General features: G+C 40.3%; 3 protein-coding genes across 3 annotated transcripts; 1 reads left to right on the top strand and 2 right to left on the bottom strand.

The window, feature by feature from the left end:
* The first annotated feature begins 11,251 nt into the window (after positions 1-11,251).
* LOC134671183 (fibronectin-binding protein A) lies at positions 11,252-13,553 on the top strand. The gene is made up of 3 exons (XM_063528967.1): positions 11,252-11,365; positions 11,996-12,125; positions 12,926-13,553. Exons 1-3 carry the CDS (start codon positions 11,257-11,259, stop codon positions 13,323-13,325), a joined length of 639 nt encoding a protein of 212 aa, XP_063385037.1. The 5' UTR covers positions 11,252-11,256; the 3' UTR covers positions 13,326-13,553.
* Positions 13,554-16,436: 2,883 nt separating this feature from the next.
* LOC134671182 (uncharacterized) lies at positions 16,437-18,154 on the bottom strand. Its single transcript, XM_063528966.1, has 3 exons — positions 18,036-18,154; positions 17,114-17,234; positions 16,437-16,881 (listed from the first exon to the last, which is right to left on the bottom strand). The coding sequence occupies exons 1-3, from the start codon at positions 18,133-18,135 to the stop codon at positions 16,452-16,454; spliced, it is 651 nt and encodes a 216-aa protein (XP_063385036.1). The 5' UTR covers positions 18,136-18,154; the 3' UTR covers positions 16,437-16,451.
* Positions 18,155-19,890: 1,736 nt separating this feature from the next.
* On the bottom strand, positions 19,891-20,991 carry LOC134671063 (uncharacterized). The gene is made up of 3 exons (XM_063528847.1): positions 20,874-20,991; positions 20,536-20,656; positions 19,891-20,338 (listed from the first exon to the last, which is right to left on the bottom strand). Exons 1-3 carry the CDS (start codon positions 20,971-20,973, stop codon positions 19,906-19,908), a joined length of 654 nt encoding a protein of 217 aa, XP_063384917.1. The 5' UTR covers positions 20,974-20,991; the 3' UTR covers positions 19,891-19,905.
* Between the last annotated feature and the right edge of the window lie 53 nt (positions 20,992-21,044).

Here is a 21,044-nt window from a genome sequence, read left to right as displayed (position 1 = left end):
ATTCATAGACGGATCATATTCGAACGGACGATCATATTGACTTCGCTCCGCGCCGCCGTCGTGACCGCACGCATACTTCGTACTGCGAAGCCGTGTGTGTCACGAATAACATCTTGGCGGCCCCCAACACCTGAGCACCTGGGCCCCCTACACCTGAGCACCATCGACGCAGCGGACTCACCTCCCAACCCGATGCCTGCCACCTTTACTGCGAGCACCATCGACGCAGCGGACTCACCTCCCAACCCGATGGCTCCTCCTTCAAATACAAGCACCATCGACGCAGCGGACTCACCTCCCGATCCCGATGGCGCCTACATCTACAGACACCACCGCCGTGGCGGGCCTCCACACCCGCGCGGCCGTGAACTCTACTACTCTACAGCTTCAGACACCATCGCCGTTCGGACCAGATGCGCCGCTCGCCCTTGACCACACACCTCTAGCACCTCAGCCGGAGCGGGCCACACCACCCGCACGACTACAACTTCAGACACCATCGCCGTAGCGGACCTAACCGCCCGCACGACCTTGATCGACCACCACAGCTCCATCTCCTGCAGCACCAGCGCGTCTGCCAGCAACATGGACGCACAGAAACTCACCTCACAACAGAAGCACTGTCATCCATAAAATGATGACGTTTGACCTCCCCACGAGGTGGGGAGCGACCCGATACAGCCGTCACAGCCGGAAGGCGGATACGGCCACGCATACCTCCTGCGAGGTATCGCATGACATCCATCCATCCGGGCGCGTTCAGTCTAGCGCCGGGCGCGCGCGCGAACGGTGCTGTCGTCGGTCCCTGCGCGCGCTTCACCGGCGCGCGAGCGTGACAGAACGACATCTCTAGCTCGCTCTCTTCCATTAGGAAATCAGCCAACTGCAGGATCTCGGGGTCATCAGTATCTCGATGTCTGTTGGCGTAGTCGCACCATCTGCTTCGTAGATGAGGCGATAAACGGTCGGTTACTTCTCGTATCAGCAACGGATTGTCGGCGTAGTGTCTTCTATCTATGTCCATGATAGTAGATACGACGTTCATAATCTTGATTGCAAACGTGTTGAGGTCGTTCGCACTCGGCCCCAACGGTGGCAGTCTTCGTAGGTCCTCGATTGCTTTATCCAAAAGCACCTCGCTTCGGCCAAACTGCTTCTTCAGTATACGTATAACCATGTCTGGACGAGTAGCTGTAGACAGGACATGTGACACGCACATCTTAGCGTCCCCGCGTAACGCCATACGCAGTCTTGCAACGTTCTCGTAGTCGGTGAACTTGTAGCGCTTCGTAGTCTCGACGTAGGTATTGTAAAAACTTCGCCATTCGCTCACGTCGCCGTAGAAGTGAGGTAGCTCGAAGATATCCTTAGGTGCCGGGCGAGCCGCCATCTGCATCTTCTCGAACAAGTGCAGCATAGACTCCGCAACTGTGCCTTCCGTATGTTGCGTACGCGCCGTGTGCGGCGTACGGGGCTCCTCCGGTGGCGATTCCGATCGCTGTTGACGCTCCTCGCGGCTCGGTGAGCGGCGTCGCATATGTCGCTCGTCCCGCGTAGGCCGTCTAGGAGTCTCGTAGTCCGGTGGTGGCTCGTTGGCTAACCTCTTCTCGATATGTTCGGTTAGCGGCTTATCGTCCTGAGAGTCGTCTATCCACTTCAGGATCCGCTTCTGTTGTGGCTCGACGTCCCCTACGACTGAGACTGCGCCTACACTTCCTTCCGCTCGAATCTGCGATTTTTGTGCTTCTAGCCTCTTCTTTATTAAGTCGGCTTCGATCTGCAACTCCTTTCGCTGTATCTCCGCTAGACGTTCGCTCGCTTCAAGCTCGACTTGAGAGAGCCTAGCCTCGATGACCGTACTAGCGCACGAATGTACGGATTGACTGGGTGCAGGGGCATACGGTGTGCTCGACTCCATAGTGACTCCCTGTTGCTGCGTAGATGCGACATCTTTGGGCTTCGCCTTCGCCCGTCGCACTGGTAACGGTGTGGGCCTCGCAAGTCGTCGTAACTGCTTGCGGAGCTCCCTGCTCCACAACAGTGTGTTATCTTGCGAGGGGGTCCCTTGTGGCCTGAAGGTATTCTGTGATGCGGTCGCCGCGCCAAACGGTTCAGCGCTAGCGGCCCGCGGACGATCGCTAAGCGCGTCGGCCGACGATATAGGTGTCAGTAGCGGGCGCGCCGCCTCGGCGCCATCTGCCCTTTCCGCTTCGGCGCGGGCAGCCCTTTCCGCGGCCGCCGCGCCCTCAGCCAGATAACGTCGCCTATCCTCGTCGCTCTGCACCGACGCTGCCTTCCTCGAACGCGTAATGACCATTTTGTCAGTCATTTGTACAGTTGCTTCGCAGGTACTGTAGTCTTGAACACGACGTCCCGGTGCGCTGACAGTAGATCCGGCTCGAAGGACCAGAAAATATTGAACTCTCAACGTCCAATATAGCCGACGATAGCAGTTGGAGAAGGTAACTGGTCTACTGGCGCCTCGCTCGAAACCGCAGCCGGCCCAGACTCTGATGCACCGTAATGCGAAGCCCTCAACGAATTGTCCTCGATCGCCCCGACGATTAATTAAAAGATTCCGAGTATAAACTGACTTTTATTAACGGCGTTCTTCATATAAAAATGCTCCTATAACGATTAGGCGGTACAGCTTCGGATCCCTCAGGCTTTCTTCGGTTTTCTTCCTTTTTCCTTTTTTCCTTTTCGGCTGCTGCTGGATTACTGTACGATCCGAAGCGGTGCCGTCTGGCTTTTATACTAAAAATCTAGAAAGAGAATCACCTTCGATAGGGAGATAAAATTAAATCTTAATTCGCGGTTTTTCTCGGCCTATGATTGGCTAGTCACTTAATACGGTCATTTTCGAGTGAATTTTCATTATCTCCATATCGCTTCGCGACTCATATTATAAATACCTAATTATCTATCGACTTAAAACTATTACAAATAGTTAAACACGTTACTTAGCTACAAAAATAAACAATAACGAGCTCAGTAATCCCTTCGACCTATCCATGAGCGATAACAAAAGGCCTACGGTGCACGAACAATAGGCGTTTTATTACCCCTTCGCCCGCTCGCAGGGTTTTGTTTGCTTGTTTTGCCTTACGATTCTTATCTTACTGGGTAACTAGGCTAATGATCTACAATATTTACAAACATTGTCATGATGTAACTCTAACGGATAATGACCTATTAAAGGAAACATGCTAGTTTCATAGTGAAAATTGCGCTATACTGTCGCGCTGAGCCCGGATTTGATCGACCAATGGGAACGTGTCGTGCTGTCCCTTTCATTTCGCGACTTCCTTGTCTTGACCCGCCCACTTTGGTTGACCAATGGCAGCGTCTACATTAATTTGCCTAGTTTATAGGGATTACTTAGGATTCCGAAATAAGTTTAGTCATTTTTACCTATCGTACTAGGTGACCTAAAACTTAATACGAGCTTACGACTTAACTAACGAATATTACAAGTCCTTATACCTATTAACAATCTAATCGCGGTTTCCCTACCTATCTTTAAATCTTTATTTCGAATACAGCCTTAATCGAATTTATTTTAAATCTAGCTTAGACTAATCCGCGCCTTGTCGTAGCGTCGCTAACACCCGTCGTCATAGAAGACGAAGGATCGTACGCCTCGGCACGGACCCGGGCCGTTATAGCGTGAGTCATTCTTAATGCTTACTTTTCCATACACTTTTCGTCGGGTAGATGCACAAATCTCTGTTTTGACATTTTGCTGGGACATCAGTCAGCCGCGACCACGACCAGTGAAACCTGTGTCGAAACGTCGGTAAATCAAGGTAATTGAATATAATTCGCGTTAGACCCGTTTATAATGTGAGTTAATATGTATTCTTAATCCTCTCAAAGTAGGTTGAATTCCAGTTGGGGAAGCTAGGACAGACTGCACCCCAGTTTAGTTTCAGTTTAAAAAAAATGGCTTCTATAAAATATATATCTCAAAATCTCCTAAAATCTATAACCTCCTTATAGTTGGTCGTTTTATTTTTTAGTCGACTTTCACATTTAATTGTTGAATGACACAACTGTCACAATCAACTCTTACGTTAATCCGACTGTACCTATTTAATGTAATTGCAATCATGATTATAACAAAGTATTGATAAGTGATATTTCATTAAATATAAAATCAAATAATTTACCTACTTCTGTTCAAACTAAGTAAATAATTGCATTATAGATGTATTAAATCAACTGTAACTTTGCGGAATTCAATTACAACTTTCTTGAAACTATCAAAATATCGAAGGTAACTTGTAAATAATGTATACCCAGTTTTCAGTGCACTCCACTGCACACAGCACACCGCACATGTAGCACATTTTCAAGTTTCGTAATATCTTCTCCTCAAACAATTATATTTTGCAAAGAGTTTTGTTACACAATAATGTCTTTCGGATTCGTTGTGAAATTTTTGACCTGATTTCAAGGAAAATGCATTTGTCGGTTGGTTTGACAGAAACAAAGAAACCTATAATTTTATTAAGTGCCGGTTTTATTTTTAACCTTAGCGCTAGGGCCCCCCCACATCTGGCGTCTTTCGAGCGTCGGCGTCTACAATTCTATGGCCGACGTCGACGCAACGTCGACGCAGGGTCGGCGCAACTACGCAGCGACGTCATTTTCCATAGCGCTGGACTGACGCCGACAGACGCCGACGCTCGAAAGACGCCAGATGTGGGGGGGGGGGGGGCCTAAAACGGACGGTCCACGAGCACATAAATTTTCTTGTTCATTAGTAATGAATCATTACAATATCTATGATAGCTCCAGTTTATAAAACAAACGAAATAGAGCAAAAACAAATTTTGTACGAAAAATTTGAATTCGTTATATTTTTTTTACTATGGTATCTGAAGCTACATAGACTAATTACAGGTATAGATATAGCTTATTCTATTGTAAGTACCTACAAAGTTCCAAAACAATCTAGCTAGTCGTTTTAAAATGAGAGTGTAACTACATTTGCATGGAGAGCTTGCTGCGGACTCTTAAAAGTTTGTGGCCGTTTTGGAAGTTTAGCACATTAATTAATTTAGAAATGTAACAGATTTAAGTAACAAAACTACATCAATCAGTGAGTTTTTCAATTGTTTGAGTAAACCTCTGTATAGTGGGCATGCGTGAACTATAGGGGGCAGCATAGGAGCCGTCAGAATTTTGGCGAGAGACGTAAATGTATCGATGCTTCCGATATAGCCCACAAGATGGCGGAACCTACTATATGCAAGGAAAGGTACCAACGAGAACGGTAGATGGTGGCACTTGCTTTGGCAATGTACATCTGCACATATGTTTCCGATTCAAGCCACAAGATGGCAATCCTTCCAAGGCGCACGGTCCCTATAATCGGGGTATAAAATATTTTTTCAACGTAACCTACAACGCTTAATTTATTTTCTGCATGATATTGTTATTATTGAAATGTTTAACTAAGAGGTTCATAATTGATGAGTTCCCCTTTAATTATAAACGATATTAGCTTTCTGAAGTGCTTTAAGAGATTGGATATTAAAATAATGTTTTTGATGTAAAATAAAGATAAGAATGTCTACGACTAAATCAAATACTATGCTATATCACCGCTATGTCATCACTAAAAACTTAGTAACAAAAAAAAAAGAATATCAGAAGTCCCCTATAAAATCGTGACGCAATATTGCCTAATGCCCCCTCATAACCTAAAACCACGCAATAGCCAGACACATTTGATAATCGAAATAAAAATTCATATCAAAGGGACGGGCGATCAGTCAAATTCAGGGAACAGGTGTGAAAAAGTACCCCGTTCTCTAAATAGGCTAAATAGAACCCTATTTCAAAGAAATATGGTGGAAAATCCTGTGTAAGTGAGGAGCGAAAAGTGGAAAGGGAATTTGTATGTATTTTTCATTTTGAAGTGATATTCTTGCTGATATTTTGTTGATAACATCACTTTATAATTAATGAGCGTGTACACAGCAGTGGCGGCGCGTCCATAAAAGCCGATTCACGCCGGCTTGCCTGTTTTTGGAGGTTTGAGCAGAGTTGTAAAGGAAATATGTAAGCCTAATTAGCTCCGGCTTGCCTATGGATATTTTTGACGTGCCGCCACTGGTGTACAGTCAAGTGTATAAATATGGGTGCATGCATCATACTCAAAAATATGTCCCATAGATCTTAATATATCAGCGAATTAAGAACTATGGGGCATATTTTTGAGAATTTTTATACACCCATATTTTTGCACTTGACTGAACACGTACCTACAACCTGCAATAATATTTTCCGTAGTTAATCATGTGAATATAAAAATATATGAAAACATAAATGTGAAATGATAGCCAAGTTCAATATTAAGAATATACGTCGTTCTTGACTTCGCCGGAAAAATGAATAGAGATATTATATGGGTGCCAAGTTCTAGTTCGCTTGGGATGTAATGAAAGTTCAGGATTTGACTTGGCTAGTGTATACGTACACGCTATAATATATTTATCTATGTTAGTTTACTAAAATTTAGTTTGTTGGTATAAAAACCCCACAGCACAATTACCCAGTGCCAAAATAGACGTTTTACGGTACTTAAAAAAATAGCTTCAGCTTCTCAGAAAGACCGCCCCGCGCCATTTCAACTGGCATAAACCATTTGATGCAAATGTAAAGGAGTGCATTCCCGCCGTTTGTTTATTCACGAGACACAAATGACCCGGAGAAATGCATAATGTGTAGAACGGGCTGTTTCATTAAGACAATGGGTTCAAATTGCAGCGGTTAGACAATCTGTCGACACAAGAATCAAGTTCTAGCGTCTGTGGTAACCTGTACCCTTACCAGCGGTGACAGCCGTTACTTTCGCACTTACATACTTGTTAGAACGTGACAAGCGATAAAAATGAAACCATGCTGCTGCGCCGCCAGTGTCAACGCTCTGATTTAAACTTTCACGATTTTTACACAACAAAAGTTAACTGCTTTAAGTAAAAGCTGGTGTTTACGTGTCGATTTTTAGTTCCGTACCCAAAGGGTAAAACGGGACCCTATTACTATACTAAGACTTCGCTGTCCGTCCGTCCGTGCGTCCGTCCGTCCGTCTGTCACCAGGCTGTATCTCACGAACCGTGATAGCTAGACAGTTGAAATTTTCACAGATGATGTATTTCTGGTGCCGCTATAACAATAAATACTAAAAACAGAATAAAATAAAGATTTAAGTGGGGCTCCCATACAGCAAACGTGATTTTTGACCTAAGTTAAGCAACGTCGGGCGGGGTCAGTACTTGGATGGGTTACCGTTTTTTTTTGCCGTTTTTTGTATTATGGTACGGAACCCTTCGTGCGCGAGTCCGACTCGCACTTGACCAGTTTTTTTATCACCTGTCATGTCATGCGTCACTTTCGCACTTTCATACTTATTAGAACGTGAGAGACATGGTGATTGGTGTAAGATGATAAAAAGGCGACCATATTAACCTTGCAGCACTGATGATTTGTAAAATATGGTCCAGCGCTTGTGCCTTACAACGTGCCTAAGTAGACAGGCCGACAAAACAGAGGCATAGTTAATTCCAGGCCCGGAAATAACGGACATTAGTCACCGCGCCCAGGACGTATCTGTGACATAATTGTTGATCTTTGCACCGCTGTTAATGCAGAGTCAAGTAATGTATGCATGCACCTTTGTACATAGAGATAGATAGGTTATATCAAGGAGACAGTTGAGACCACGGACTAGCAAGCGGAGCGTAGGACGTCCACCCACAAGATGGATAGACGACCTTGTTAAGGCCGCCGGAAGACACTGGATGCGGGTCGCTTCCAACCGGTACGAATGGAGGTCCAAGGGGGAGGCCTATGTTCAGCAGTGGACGTCTTATGGCTGAGATGATGATGATGATGAAGGAGACATGCATTTTCTCTGTGGCAGTTTAAAGGTACCGTTCGCATATAAATGGAAATTTGTTCCATGGAAAAAAGCGCCGGAAGCTCCGGCCTGGACACGGCCCGGTGCCGCATTACTGCTGCTGCAGCAGTTAAGGATGACTCACGTTAGATCGGACCGGTTCCAAGCCTGAGCTTCCGGTGCTTCATTTTCCATGGAAAGCATCTTTTAATCACCTGTCATCTGTCAGCCGTACCGAACCGTAGTAGTACCAAAACAAGTGAGTTGACGATTGTATAGAGCTTTGACATCCGCTCACCCCCACGAGGTAACATAATCTACAGATTTATGGGGGTGAAATAATGCTGTTTTTACCAGAAAGCCAAAGGAAGATCACGCCGAGTTTGTTGCCGGTCCGATATTGGGATACCCTCCTCCTATTGAGGGGACTTAAATTTCTCTAGGCAGAGATGTAGGGTTGGAGCCGATGTAGTTTAATTTGACGTTCCACGCATTGTAATGTGCCTACTTCAATAATAAACCATCTTTATCTCTTTATCTTTAAATTTTTCGAGCTGCTATACCATATAAGTGACTTAAGATTTGTTAGTAACTGTTGTGGAAGTATACAATTATATGTATATACTTACTGGTAATGGTTTTGCAGAGCTGGGTAAGCTAAACTAACAGCAGCCTCCAGTTCAAAGTTCCCCGCATTCATTAAATCATGGTTATCTTGTGTCTCGTTATTCCCCAAATTCGTTTGTTTTCCGCGAATTTCCTTTGTTCTCCGAGTTACAGAATTTTATTAGCACCGTGCACTAACGCTGCCGGTCTTTGATGTTTTCATTCACGTTTTTAAACCACGGGCGTTTGTGTCAATATTGTTTTCACATCACCTGTTCGGAAAAGGGATTCTTCCCTGCTAGGAGGGATTAAAATGGCACTTTTGTGCTCTAGGACATTTTGTTGCCAGTATAAAATATGAAAATATTATGCACATAATTAACTACAATTTGTCTATCTTCGATTACGTGCATATTTTTTTTTGCTTAAATTATATTTTGATACATATAATAATTCCGTCAAAGGTGATTATAAAAAGCAGTAGATACCTACTTATTATATAAAAATATAATAATAATACTATTTAAATTAATAAATACAAAGATACAATTTATAAAATAAATTTAATAGGTATTAGGCTGTTACGCTCATTAGCATGGGAAACCATTATACTTTTGATTTATAGCTTATTGTATTGTTAACATTATGTCTCTGAAATCTCATTTATGCTTCAATAATTAATTATGTTTAAACAGCTTGTTTAAAAAACGTCACGCTACTGCTGGCAAATAGCCTTTTTACAAAAGTAGCGTTTTAGGCTTAGAACACACAGAACAGTGCAATTTTACGAAGCAAATGCGATAATTGCCCAAGCGAAATGAGTTTCGTTCATTGAAACAACAACAAATTTTATCACCGCTACCTCGCCAAAGGAGCACAGCTCATACCCATTTCTTAGATACCTATAATTATGGCACACCAATAATAAGCGTGCATCACGCTAGTGTGTCTTCCCAAAACGTGCAGGGTGTTCCTAAGATACTATATGTATTTCCTTTGTGCTACAACATGAGGTTCTTCAAGAAGCAGGTATTTAGGGTTCTTAAGGGTAGGTAACGCTTAAGTGGCTCCTCTGGTGTTGCCTAAATCCTTGGACGACAGTGATCGCTTACCAGCAGGCGGCTCGTCTGCTCGTTTACTGACTTCTTTTTCTTCAACCTAGCGTTTTCCCGGCCTAGCGTCAGGGTCTGCTTTCCTGCTCAATCTTCTGCACTCTGCCCGGTCTTCGGCATTCTCAGGTGTGAGATTGTTCTTTTCCATGTCCGCTGTCACGACGTCCAGTCAGCGCTTCTTAGGCCTACCGCGGCCGCGTGATATATCTGACTCCTTCTTCCTGGCGTTACCCCGGCATTTTGCCACGGCTCATGGGAGCCTGGGGTCCGCTTGGCAACTAATCTCATTATTTGACGTAGGCACTAGTTTTTACGAAAGCGACTGCCATCTGACCTTCCAACCCAGAGGGGAAACTAGGCCTTATTGGGATTAGTCCCGTTTCCTCACGATGTTTTCCTTCACCGAAAAGCGACTGGCAAATATCAAATGATATTTCGTACATAAGTTCCGAAAAACACATTGATACGAACCGGGGTTTGAACCCGCGATCTCCGGATTGAAAGTCGCACGCTCTTACCGCTAGGCCACCAGCGCTGGCTCTGACTATCACATAATAAAAAACTTTGTTCTAGTAACTAATGTGTATTAGCTAGTTAGTTATTTTGTGTATTTTCCGCAAATCCATCCATCCAAATCGGTGTGTTTGTGTTCTTCCATCGAGGAATTCCTTTGGCTACCTTCCGACTGCATTATCCAAACAGCTTTATGTTAGTATATTATTGCATTGACATCGGAATTACGGAAATACTACACAACTGAATCAGATATCAGCAAGTGGTTCAAATGTAAGTTCCAAGATTTGAATTAAACATAATTAGGTACCTAAGGGCCCGATTTGGATTTTGAAATAGACATCTATTAGACATCAGACTTCACCAAGATACGATAACGATATGTTTAAGATCTAACCTGTCAAATTTGACATTTGCGTGATTCTGGAGATACTTTGAACGATTTCCATAGGATATGACTTGGAGATCCAATTCACATCTAATAGATATCTTACTCTATCTAACGTAAAAGTGACATTGGTTGCCCACATTGCGCTGCAAAAGAGAACTCGTTGATATCTAAACTATAACGTATCTAGCATGGATCTACATAGTACGTGTCGTTTCTTGTGAATATCTTGAAGTTCGAATACGGCAGTAAATATGTATAAATATACAAGTGCGGAATTGCCTATGACCTTGGATATCACGCATAGGTATTATGCTCTATCTCTTTCTTCAAGGTGACTCTCTGGAATGCAGCTCTACATTAAAGCCCCAACCTTTTTAGAGTTCCGTACCTACTCAAAGGGTAAAAACGGGACCCTATTACTAAGACTAAGAATCCACTGTCTGTTTTTCTGTCTGTCACCAAGCTATAATCTCATGAACCGTATAGACAGATGTAGACAGTTGAAATTTTCACAGATGATGTATTTCTGTTGCCGCTATGACAACAAAATACTAAAAAGTACGGAACCTTGGGTGGGCGCGTCCGACTCGCACTTGTCTAGTTTTTTTAAGCTTTTCGGCGTGTGTACTGCGCTTTATCATATATAATATTTTTTTTAACGTTAACATTATAACGTAGTATCAGCTTGAAATGCGTCAGTTTTGTTCGAGATCTTGTCAATTATGGGCGATAAAATGATCAGGTTGTGTTTTTTAATTTTGTTATCTACGGTGGCATATGTATATTCAGCTGTGGCGATATATCCTTACAAGCCTAAACCAGCCGAGTTTGGTGAGTAAAATTATTTGCTCATCATAGAGTGGACCAAATTGTCGATATTAAACTTTCGTGAGACATGTTTTAAATTGTTTATACGACAACGGTTTCACTCACTTGAATTTTTTGTCGCTATTGGCGACATGTTTCGGGCCCGTCGGGGGTCCTTCCTCAGGCTCACCAAATTGTGTATTTTTAAAAAAAATTATAAATGTTCTTGCTCCCCTGTTGTTCAAATACAGATCGACATATTCCAAAATCGCGCTTGGCGCGCTGTTTAAAATCCTATACAAAATATACACTCGTCACGCTAACTGTAGTAGTTCTGTAGCATTGAAGGCCTTATTCATGGTTTATTTTAGTCAAAGCTTGTAAGTTTATTAATAAAAGATCTCAATAAGTACGCGTCCTATTCAGTTCAAATTTTAGTATGCTAAAATTTGAACTGAATAGGACGCGTACTTAGTTAACTTCGGTAGCGATGTGGGGACCCAAGGAGGCCAAAGCAACATAATTAAGTTTGAGCTCGTTGAAACCCTCTTAATACCTACCTAGTTATTAACAGTGCAAAAAAACGTGTATATTATTGATCAAAAATTTAAAAATTAAAAAATAAAAATTAAATCTAAATGTTTTTTGTTACAGCGGATCAGGAGGGATGTTACATAAAAGATTTGAACTTGGTGTTGCCATATAAAACACCATATTATCCAAAAGGGGAAAAATCTTGTTTACAATACACATGTCAAACCAATAATCAAACACAATTATTTTCGTAAGTATATTCATTTTATTTTTCCTGTGTCACATTTTTAACTTCTTTACCCGTAACAAATTTACTTTATATTACATCTCATTCGCACTAATATGTTAGTACGAGTGGGATGCATAGAAAGTCAGTTAAGTAGACGTTAGCGTATAATACAATTTAAATGAATATCGTAAGGAGTAATCGTAAGTTAATGTTCCTTTTGGAGCCATATACCTAAATTGTAATGATGATGATACTCTCCTGACCTGACCGATTTCGGCCACAGCGACTGTGTGCAAAATCAAAAAACCGGGCAAGTGCGAGTCTGACTCGCGCACGAAGGGTTCCGTACCATAAAGCAAAAAAAAAAACAAAAAAAAGCAAAAAAAAAACGGTCACCCATCCAAGTACTGACCCCTCCCGACGTTGCTTAACTTTGGTCAAAAATCACGTTTGTTGTATGGGAGCCCCATTTAAATCTTTATTTTATTCTGTTTTTAGTATTTGTTGTTATAGCGGCAACAGAAATACATCATCTGTGAAAATTTCAACTGTCTAGCTATCACGGTTCGTGAGATACAGCCTGGTGACAGACGGACGGACGGACGGACAGCGAAGTCTTAGTAATAGGGTCCCGTTTGAAATGAAAATCAAAACGTTTATTCTGTAAATAGGCTTAAGCTAGCTCTTTTACATGTCATCTTATGACTATATATACAATATTCTACTTTAACATAACTGCATCCTTTTTGCTCTCCAGTAGGCATTTTTAATCCAAGTCACGGACAGTGTCAACACTTTAAAATGTACTGTACTGTTTACAGATGTGGTGTACTAGCCTATCCAGGCAATTGTCATTTAGAGTATGACTACTCCCTTGACTACCCTAAATGTTGCGGAACACTTGTGTGCGACCCGACTACGACTACGGAGCAACCGACTACAGAACCACCAACCACAGTGACATCTACCGAAGCGACATGCGTAACTGTTACTGAGAAACCACCCTCTAAGGGTCCTACACCGCCGAAGTCGCCCGAAACCCCAAAGGCACCCCAAAAACCGAAGACACCCAAAAGTCCAAAGACTCCGGAAATTCCGAAAAGTCCGAAAACACCAAAAGTGCCGAAAACACTGGGAAAACTAGGACCTAAGAATCCAGAAGTGGCAGAACCGTCTGAACATAAGAAATTTAAATTGCCTGTAGAAAAATACGAATCCTAAAACCATATATTATTATACTATAATAGGGAGAATATAATTATTATTTGCTGGTTACTACTCTTCTTGAATACATTCAATTTCTTCTTTTTTTTACCTTATCTGGTTTACCTAGAACACAAGGACGAGTATTAAGGCGGTAACCTTATCATCTACAAAAAGTTCTATCAAATGTCGATTAGTTTTGTTTTACAGTAGGTATCATTGCTTAGATGGAGTATGAATTCTAGGTTTATGCCTCAGTGGTTGCTGTAGCTTCAGTGGTTGCAGAATCGTCGCAGGTTGCCGCAGTTGAAGGCAGCGTAGTTGTTGTATCGCATTTAGCTTTACTGCAGCAGTCAGGATAATGCTTAGAGCGGTCTTCAACTATGCGACAACCAGGCAACACTGCTATGACGCCACACCTGCGATATAAAAATAAATAATATATGTTACTATACTTCGTTTTTTTTAGCATTAGAAATTAGGTAAACAACCTTGATGTGTCTTTTAATTGAAAAACACATTTTAAAAATAAGTTACAGCAAATATATAACAATTATGAATCTAATACGCTCATTTATATTCTTCTGCTTTCATAAGTAATAGTTTTATATTTTTATAAAGCGTTTTTCAATTAAAAGACATGTCAAGATCGCTTACCTTCTTGCAAGTTCTTTCTAATGCTTAAAAAAACGAACTATACAATGCTAAAGGTAAAACCTCACGGCATCAGCAGCGTCTACGTTACGCTGCTGATACCGTGAGGTTTTACACAGCCCGGATCCGATATGAAAAAATAAAGACCGATTAGGGGGGGCAAAGATTCCAAAATTTAACCATCACAAGCGTAGCGAATGGTTCGAAAAGTGGAGTATTGAGGCATTAAGCAAACTTTGCCCCCGAGTAAAACACAAAATTATTTACTAACTGTAAAACATTACAAATCAAATACAAAGAACGTTACTGAATACTTATCATTAAATCATCACTTAAAAGTCAATCCTATTAGATTTGCATTAGAATACATTTTCCTGACATGTGGATCAAAATGCAACTTTTTTTATCCGTTTTTAAGATAGGTACGTATTTGTGACTATATAAATGTATTTAATTTCATTTAAAGACTAAAACCGTATTGGTATAGGTACCTTTTATTATTTAATTTGCAATGACGTAGCATGACGTTGGATCACAACACACACGTGCTTCTGTGCGGTTTAGGTAGGTAATGAATAAAGTCACAAACACGAGTTATGAATAATATTATTGCGCATATTTAAAATATGTTTTCCTTGTTTTCCTGCTTTACCATCCCACTCACAAGGTATATAGGTAACTATAGTCTGTATTTTTAGGTATTTAAATAAAGGTAAACAAACAATTTGTACATTTTCGGGTAGTTATAACATTGATTGGTTAACCAGCCAAATACAAAACCGCCTGGATCAGTCACTGAACGACCCGACTTTAACCTATTATATTAGTTGATCATTTAATGTTTTCATCCACCCTCAACTGCCTTAAGGAGCCATTTGAGGGTAAATTTTGTTTACTTTTATTTAAATACCTCTATTGTCAGGGAGTTAGAGTGCGTGTTCAGATATTATGAACACCTTGTCCGCTCCGATATATCTGAAGGCCGCAAAAATGTGTAACACGTTCTTATGGCTCTACAAATAAGATGGTGTCAGATGTTTTTGCGGCCTTCGTTGTGTAATATAGTATTGCAGGTGACTGCACATCAAGTTCACACACACTACGATCATTACACTACGATCAAGTTTTTTTTGACTTATGAATACATGTTGATACTCACGAATACCAAAACGTTTGATTGTTTTGTTGGCAATTGAACACCTCGCATTTACCCTTTGGATAATACGGTTTTTCGTACGGCAACACTAAGTCCAACTCGCTTAAGTAGCATCCAACGCGGCAAGCTGCAAATATAAATGTACATTATAATGATTACAAGCTTTGCTCCAAAACCCGAGTCGTTGATGTTAGGTGAAGACCGCCAGGCTAAAGTGGGACTGGGCTGGACATGTCTGCCGGATGCATGATGACAGATGGGCCAAAATAGCCACTAGCTGGCATCCCCTGGGTAGTCAAGGCAGAAGCAGATCGAGAAAGAGATGGCGGGACGACATGGATGCATTCCAGCGGGATTGGCGGGATCTTGCTCAGCACAGAGAGGATTGGAAAGGGAGTGTGTAGCCAAGATGCAAAACACCAAGAATGCGTTTACGCTCCGTAGCGAACGAAACGCCAATGTCTTTGTCGCACTAATATGGAAAAATGACTACACTACCATCCGTAACGTAAACGATACGAACGAAACAAACGTAGGCTTGTTGGCTAGGCACCCTGATCCAAAACTAATCCAGATCTAATTCTTAACCTGTTATTAAAATCAGAATAGGCCTGTATTTGATGGCGGTCTGTAAAAAAAAGCCGGAAAAACAAATGTAGGTATAAACAAGACTCACCATATTTAGGCGGTTTCGGTTCATAGGGATATACCCTTGCAGCAGCTAAAACGCATGTCACAATAGAAGTCAACACCACTAAGATACTCAGCTTTTGCATTTTATACTGGGATTTTATTGAAATTAAATAAGTACCTAGGTTGTCTGCCTTGTGAGTCGATGCGGCAATAAAAAATAGTATGCAAGACTTTATGTTTTATAGCACTAAAATCAATAACACGCTTTTAAATCTATTTAAACGGTCAACAATGATTTTAAACGTCATATGTTTTTCACCTGTGATAACGCAAGTACTTATCTATAATATAACTTAATACTTACCCACTGTATGAAAAAAATGTGTAAAGCAACGATTCATTGACCTGCATTATTTTTATTATTAAAAAGAAAAACTTCAGCTTCATTATATTATTACGTAAATTAGGTAACTATAAAAACACTAGTAAATCATTCTTACCTAAAGACTTCTTTTAATTTTATTACTTACACGTTACTGGTGTAAAGAAACATTAATTTCAAATAATTAATAATTACTAGCTTACTGCTTTTTCATAGTAGGTACATAAAGACAATTTGTCACAATTGACAAAAATCGAAAAAAGAAACTTATTTACATTAGAATTTCTAACTTATTATTATCCGGTAACAACCTAACCCCCTAAATTAAAATTCTCAACAGCAATCTTTTGATTGTCTCATTAACCTCTCCTTCACCATCTAGTGATTTCACTACACTGCTTTCAGTTGCTACACTCTCACTGGTTTCCTCAAACACAGGCGGTTCAGTTCTGCCTTCATCACTAGATTCTTCTAGTGATTTAGCTCCTTCTCCATTGGATTCTTCTGGTGATTCGGTTCCTTCTTTATTGTATTCTTTTCGTGATTTACTTCCTTCTCCACTTAATTCTTTCGGTGATTTAGTTTCCTTTTCACTGGATTCTTCTAGCACTGGTTTAGTTACATTTTCTTCTTCAGTTAAATACTCTGGTGAAATGGTTCCGCATATCTCAATAGGACAGCAATCGGGATAGGCTGCCTTTTCGTTGCTGACGAGTGCACATCTTTTGTCTACTTCCACTAAGCCGCATCTGCGATAAAAATGTTTATATTGGTACATTAGTATAAAATAACGAGACTAGAAGATTATCATCATCATCATTATGGGACAAGACTAGTAGATTATCATCATCATCTTCCTCGTTTTACCATGGTTACCAGTACAATCTGATACTGGGTTGACGGTTCAACCGCTTAACCTCGGGTTAGTGGGATCGTGCAAGTGCCCATTTAATGTGTAGCAAAACAGTCTACAATACTTACGAGAACGTCTGCGTAATGTTATCCGCATCACACGTGTACTTGTAACACGAGTTCTCAGGGTAGTAATCGCCATATGGTATCACTTTATTCAAGTGTTCAAGGTAGCATCCCTCCTGGTTTGCTGGAATAAATATAATAAAATGGGTCTCTATTGTTTCCCAAATAGTTTGAAGTCATAATGTATTGTTTGTCCGAATTTTCGTTAGTCATAATTGGTTTTTCTCAGAAACGCGTAACTTTTCAGGATTGCCATAAAACAAACCTAACCTAACCTAACCTATCTACAGCATAACCTTACGAAAATCCTGAAAAGTTAACGGTTTCAGTTTTATGACTAGCGATAATATGACAAACGATACATTATGACTTAAAACTTTATGGGAAACAAAGGGACCCCTAATAAAATAGGTGGTTCTCCTTGCGCAAATTTTCTACAAACTTTCTTGGCAACTACGATAACTCCTATTATATAGGTTTCCTTCGCTTGAATCTACACTACACCACATAGATTTTTGGTTGCGCCAACATCAACACATCTTATGAACCATTTGTATTTTGGGAGAAAAGTTAATGGAAAAAATATATGAACAAGAATACATTTTACAAATTTTCCGGCTCTCTACGGCGCGACGCAATCCTATTAGTAAACTCGTACTTCATAGTTGAGACCATTCGCCTGGAGTTAAGACCCTTGGCCCGTGGTTTCCCAATGCTCTCCAGCTTATAAAAAGGTTAATATTAATTTAAGACTGGTCGGTTTTCACTAGTGACCGAAGAGCTGGCATTAGTATCACAATACAGCAGCAGCGGAGAAATGCTGCCAGCATCCTCGGCACCATGCCAAAGAGGCCCAATTTTTGAGAAGAATTTCATTTTACTTCATAGTTAATATTTACAAAACTAACAACAAAAGTTTACTCACCAAATTGTGCCGGCTTCTCTTGTGCCTTATACAACGCAACAGCAGCGTTAGTATTCATTACTGCTGAAAGCAAAACTAAACTTACACAAAAACAATTCATTTTTTAAAAAAAAAGCTGCCTTACTACCAAACGTCAAAAAACTTACTGATACAGGAAAAGCCTCACAACATCTTATAAACAAGGGTAACTTGATCTCCTTAATATTTATAGACATATATTTGACTAGACCATGCAGGAACAACCATGTTTAAGCGATATGCGAGCACGGTACATACGTGGTCAAAGTGAATATTTTTGTAGACAATTAATGAAAATTAGCTTCGTTTAAATAAACTGTATAACTATTTATACCTGAGCCATGAAAGTAATTAGAATAATTATCTACAATATTTTGTCTAATACTAAAATGTATTATCAGGAATGAGGTCGTAGCTAAGATGACAATATTTTATTGTCTAGGTACTTATAAAAGCCATTGGACAGTATAAAAATGTTTCGAGATGACAGATGCGAACGTGTTCATTTTTTTGCGTTATTTGTGTTATAGTTGAGTGTGCTCAAGGCATAAAAAGGTCAACCACGGCGTTGCATGAACAAGAGATTTCTTTTGGCAGGATTGGTCCTTAGGACCCAAGGATGGATTTAAGAAGTGGAGCCACCCAGATTTTTGATGCAGGTGGGGGGTTTTAAGCGTCTGCGGCGTCTGAGGTTAATAATTCTTTGAGTTTAGGTTCTAAGTCAAGTTTAGTATCATTTTCAACTAAATCAAAGATGTAGACATAGATTTCATCGAAATCGGTTCAGCGTTTATTGATTTCCCATACAATCCTACACCTTACCTTTCATTTTCAAGGTATTTTTTTGGAATAAAAACATGCTATGTTCTTCTTCGGGACTCAAACTATCTCTATACCAAATTTTATCTAAATCGGTTCAGCAGTTATTGAATCCCCATACAAATTTCCTCCTCCATTTTCACACCCTTAAGGTCTGGCCGGAAAGTAACCTTTCCTTCTCATTTACAGGCAGGACCCAGGGGGGTCCTGTGGCGCACCGCAATGCTGGCTGCCCACAACCCGGCTGCACGTCTACTTATCTACGTCAATGTCATTCCGACAACTAAATTTTCCTTCTGCGACACGGAAGCCTAAATCGTTTTTGCAAATCAAATTGTAAATTATTCGTTGTAAATAATTCTCTCATTGTACATTTAAATACTCATCATCTATTTCCGCGTATTATTTCATATAAATAGTGCTCTAGGCAAGGGCACTAGATGTTTTTCATCTGTGATAACGCAAGTAATTAAATATCTAAAATTAATACTTACCCAGTACCCACTGCATGAAAAATATATGTAAAGCAACGAGCAACGATTCAATGACTTGCATTCCTTTTTTATTGAAGGGATTTAAAGAAATAAACTTCAGCTTCATTATATTATCATATACCAACATATAAATTAGGTAAATATAAAGCATTAGTAAAACATTCTCACCTACAGACTACTTTTGATTTTAATTACAATTAAAGGAGAATTAAAGCGATCTAAGTTTATTTGTTTATTTGTTTATTTGTTTATTTTTCAATTAGTTTGATGAAAGCTCTACTAACACTGGCGGTAAAACAAATAATACTGATTACTAATTTATTATACAAAGTCGGTCGTAATACCTACCTACCTACCTACATTGGCCAACTAAAATAATTACTATTTTAGTGTAAAGAAACATTTAATTTCAAATTCATAGATACAAATTTACTGAATTTTCGAGGTACATTTTTTATTTGACAATTTGTAAGAAAACTGAACAAACAAATCTCTTACAATTATAATTTCTAACCTATATATTATAACCCAGTAATTACCTAACCCCCTAAATTCAAATTCTCAACAGCAATCAAAATCTCATTAACCTCTTCTTCACCATCTAGTGATTTCACTATACTGCTTTCAGTTGCTACACTATCACTGGTTTCCTCAATCACAGGCGGTCCAGTTCTGCCTTCATCACTAGATTCTTCTAGTGATTTAGCTCCTTCTCCATTGGATTCTTCTAGTGATTCGGTTCCTTCTGTACTGTATTCTTTTCGTGATTTAATTCCTTCTCCACTGAATTCTTCTGGTGATTTAGTTCCTTTTGCACTGGATTCTTCTAACACCGGTTTAGTTACAATTTCTTCTTCAGTTAAATACTCTGGTGAAATGGTCCCGCATATCTCAATAGGACAGCAATCAGGATAGGCTGCCTTTTCGTTGCTGACGAGTGCACATCTTTTGTCTACTTCCACTAAGCCGCATCTGCGATGAAAATGTTTAAATTGTACATCAGTATAAAATGACGGGACCAGAAGATTATCATCATCATCTTCCTCGCATTACCATGGTTACCAGTACAATTTGATACTGGGTTGACGGTTTACCCACTTAACCTTGGGTTAGTGGGATGGTGCATGTGCCCCTTTAATGTGTAGCAAAACAAAGTCTACAATACTTACGAGAACGTCTGCGTGATGTTATCCGTATCACACGTGTACTTGTAACACGAGTTCTCAGGGTAGTAATCGCCATATGGTATCACTTTATTCAAGTGTTCAAGGTAGCATCCCTCCTGGTTTGCTGAAATAAATATAATAAAATACTTAGGTTGTTCTTCTTGCGCAAATTTTATACAAACTTTCTTGGCAACTACTACTAGTAATTATAGGTTTCCTTCACTTGAATCTACACTACACTACATAGATTTTTGTTTGCGCCAACATCGCCCTTTTTAGGGAAGAATTTCATTTTACTTCATAGTTAATATTTACAAAACTAACAACAAAAGTTTACTCACCAAATTGTGCCGGCTTCTCTTGTGCCTTATACAACGCAACAGCAGCGTTAGTATACATTACTGCTGAAAGCAAAACTAAACTTACACAAAAACAATTCATTTTTAAAAAAAAAACCTACCTTACTACCAAACGTCAAAAAACTTACTGATACAGGAAAAGCCTCACCACAT

Source organism: Cydia fagiglandana, chromosome 15 (genome assembly GCF_963556715.1).
Source record: "Cydia fagiglandana chromosome 15, ilCydFagi1.1, whole genome shotgun sequence".
NCBI lineage: Eukaryota > Metazoa > Arthropoda > Insecta > Lepidoptera > Tortricidae > Cydia > Cydia fagiglandana.
This window is presented reverse-complemented; position numbering and strand designations above follow the sequence as displayed.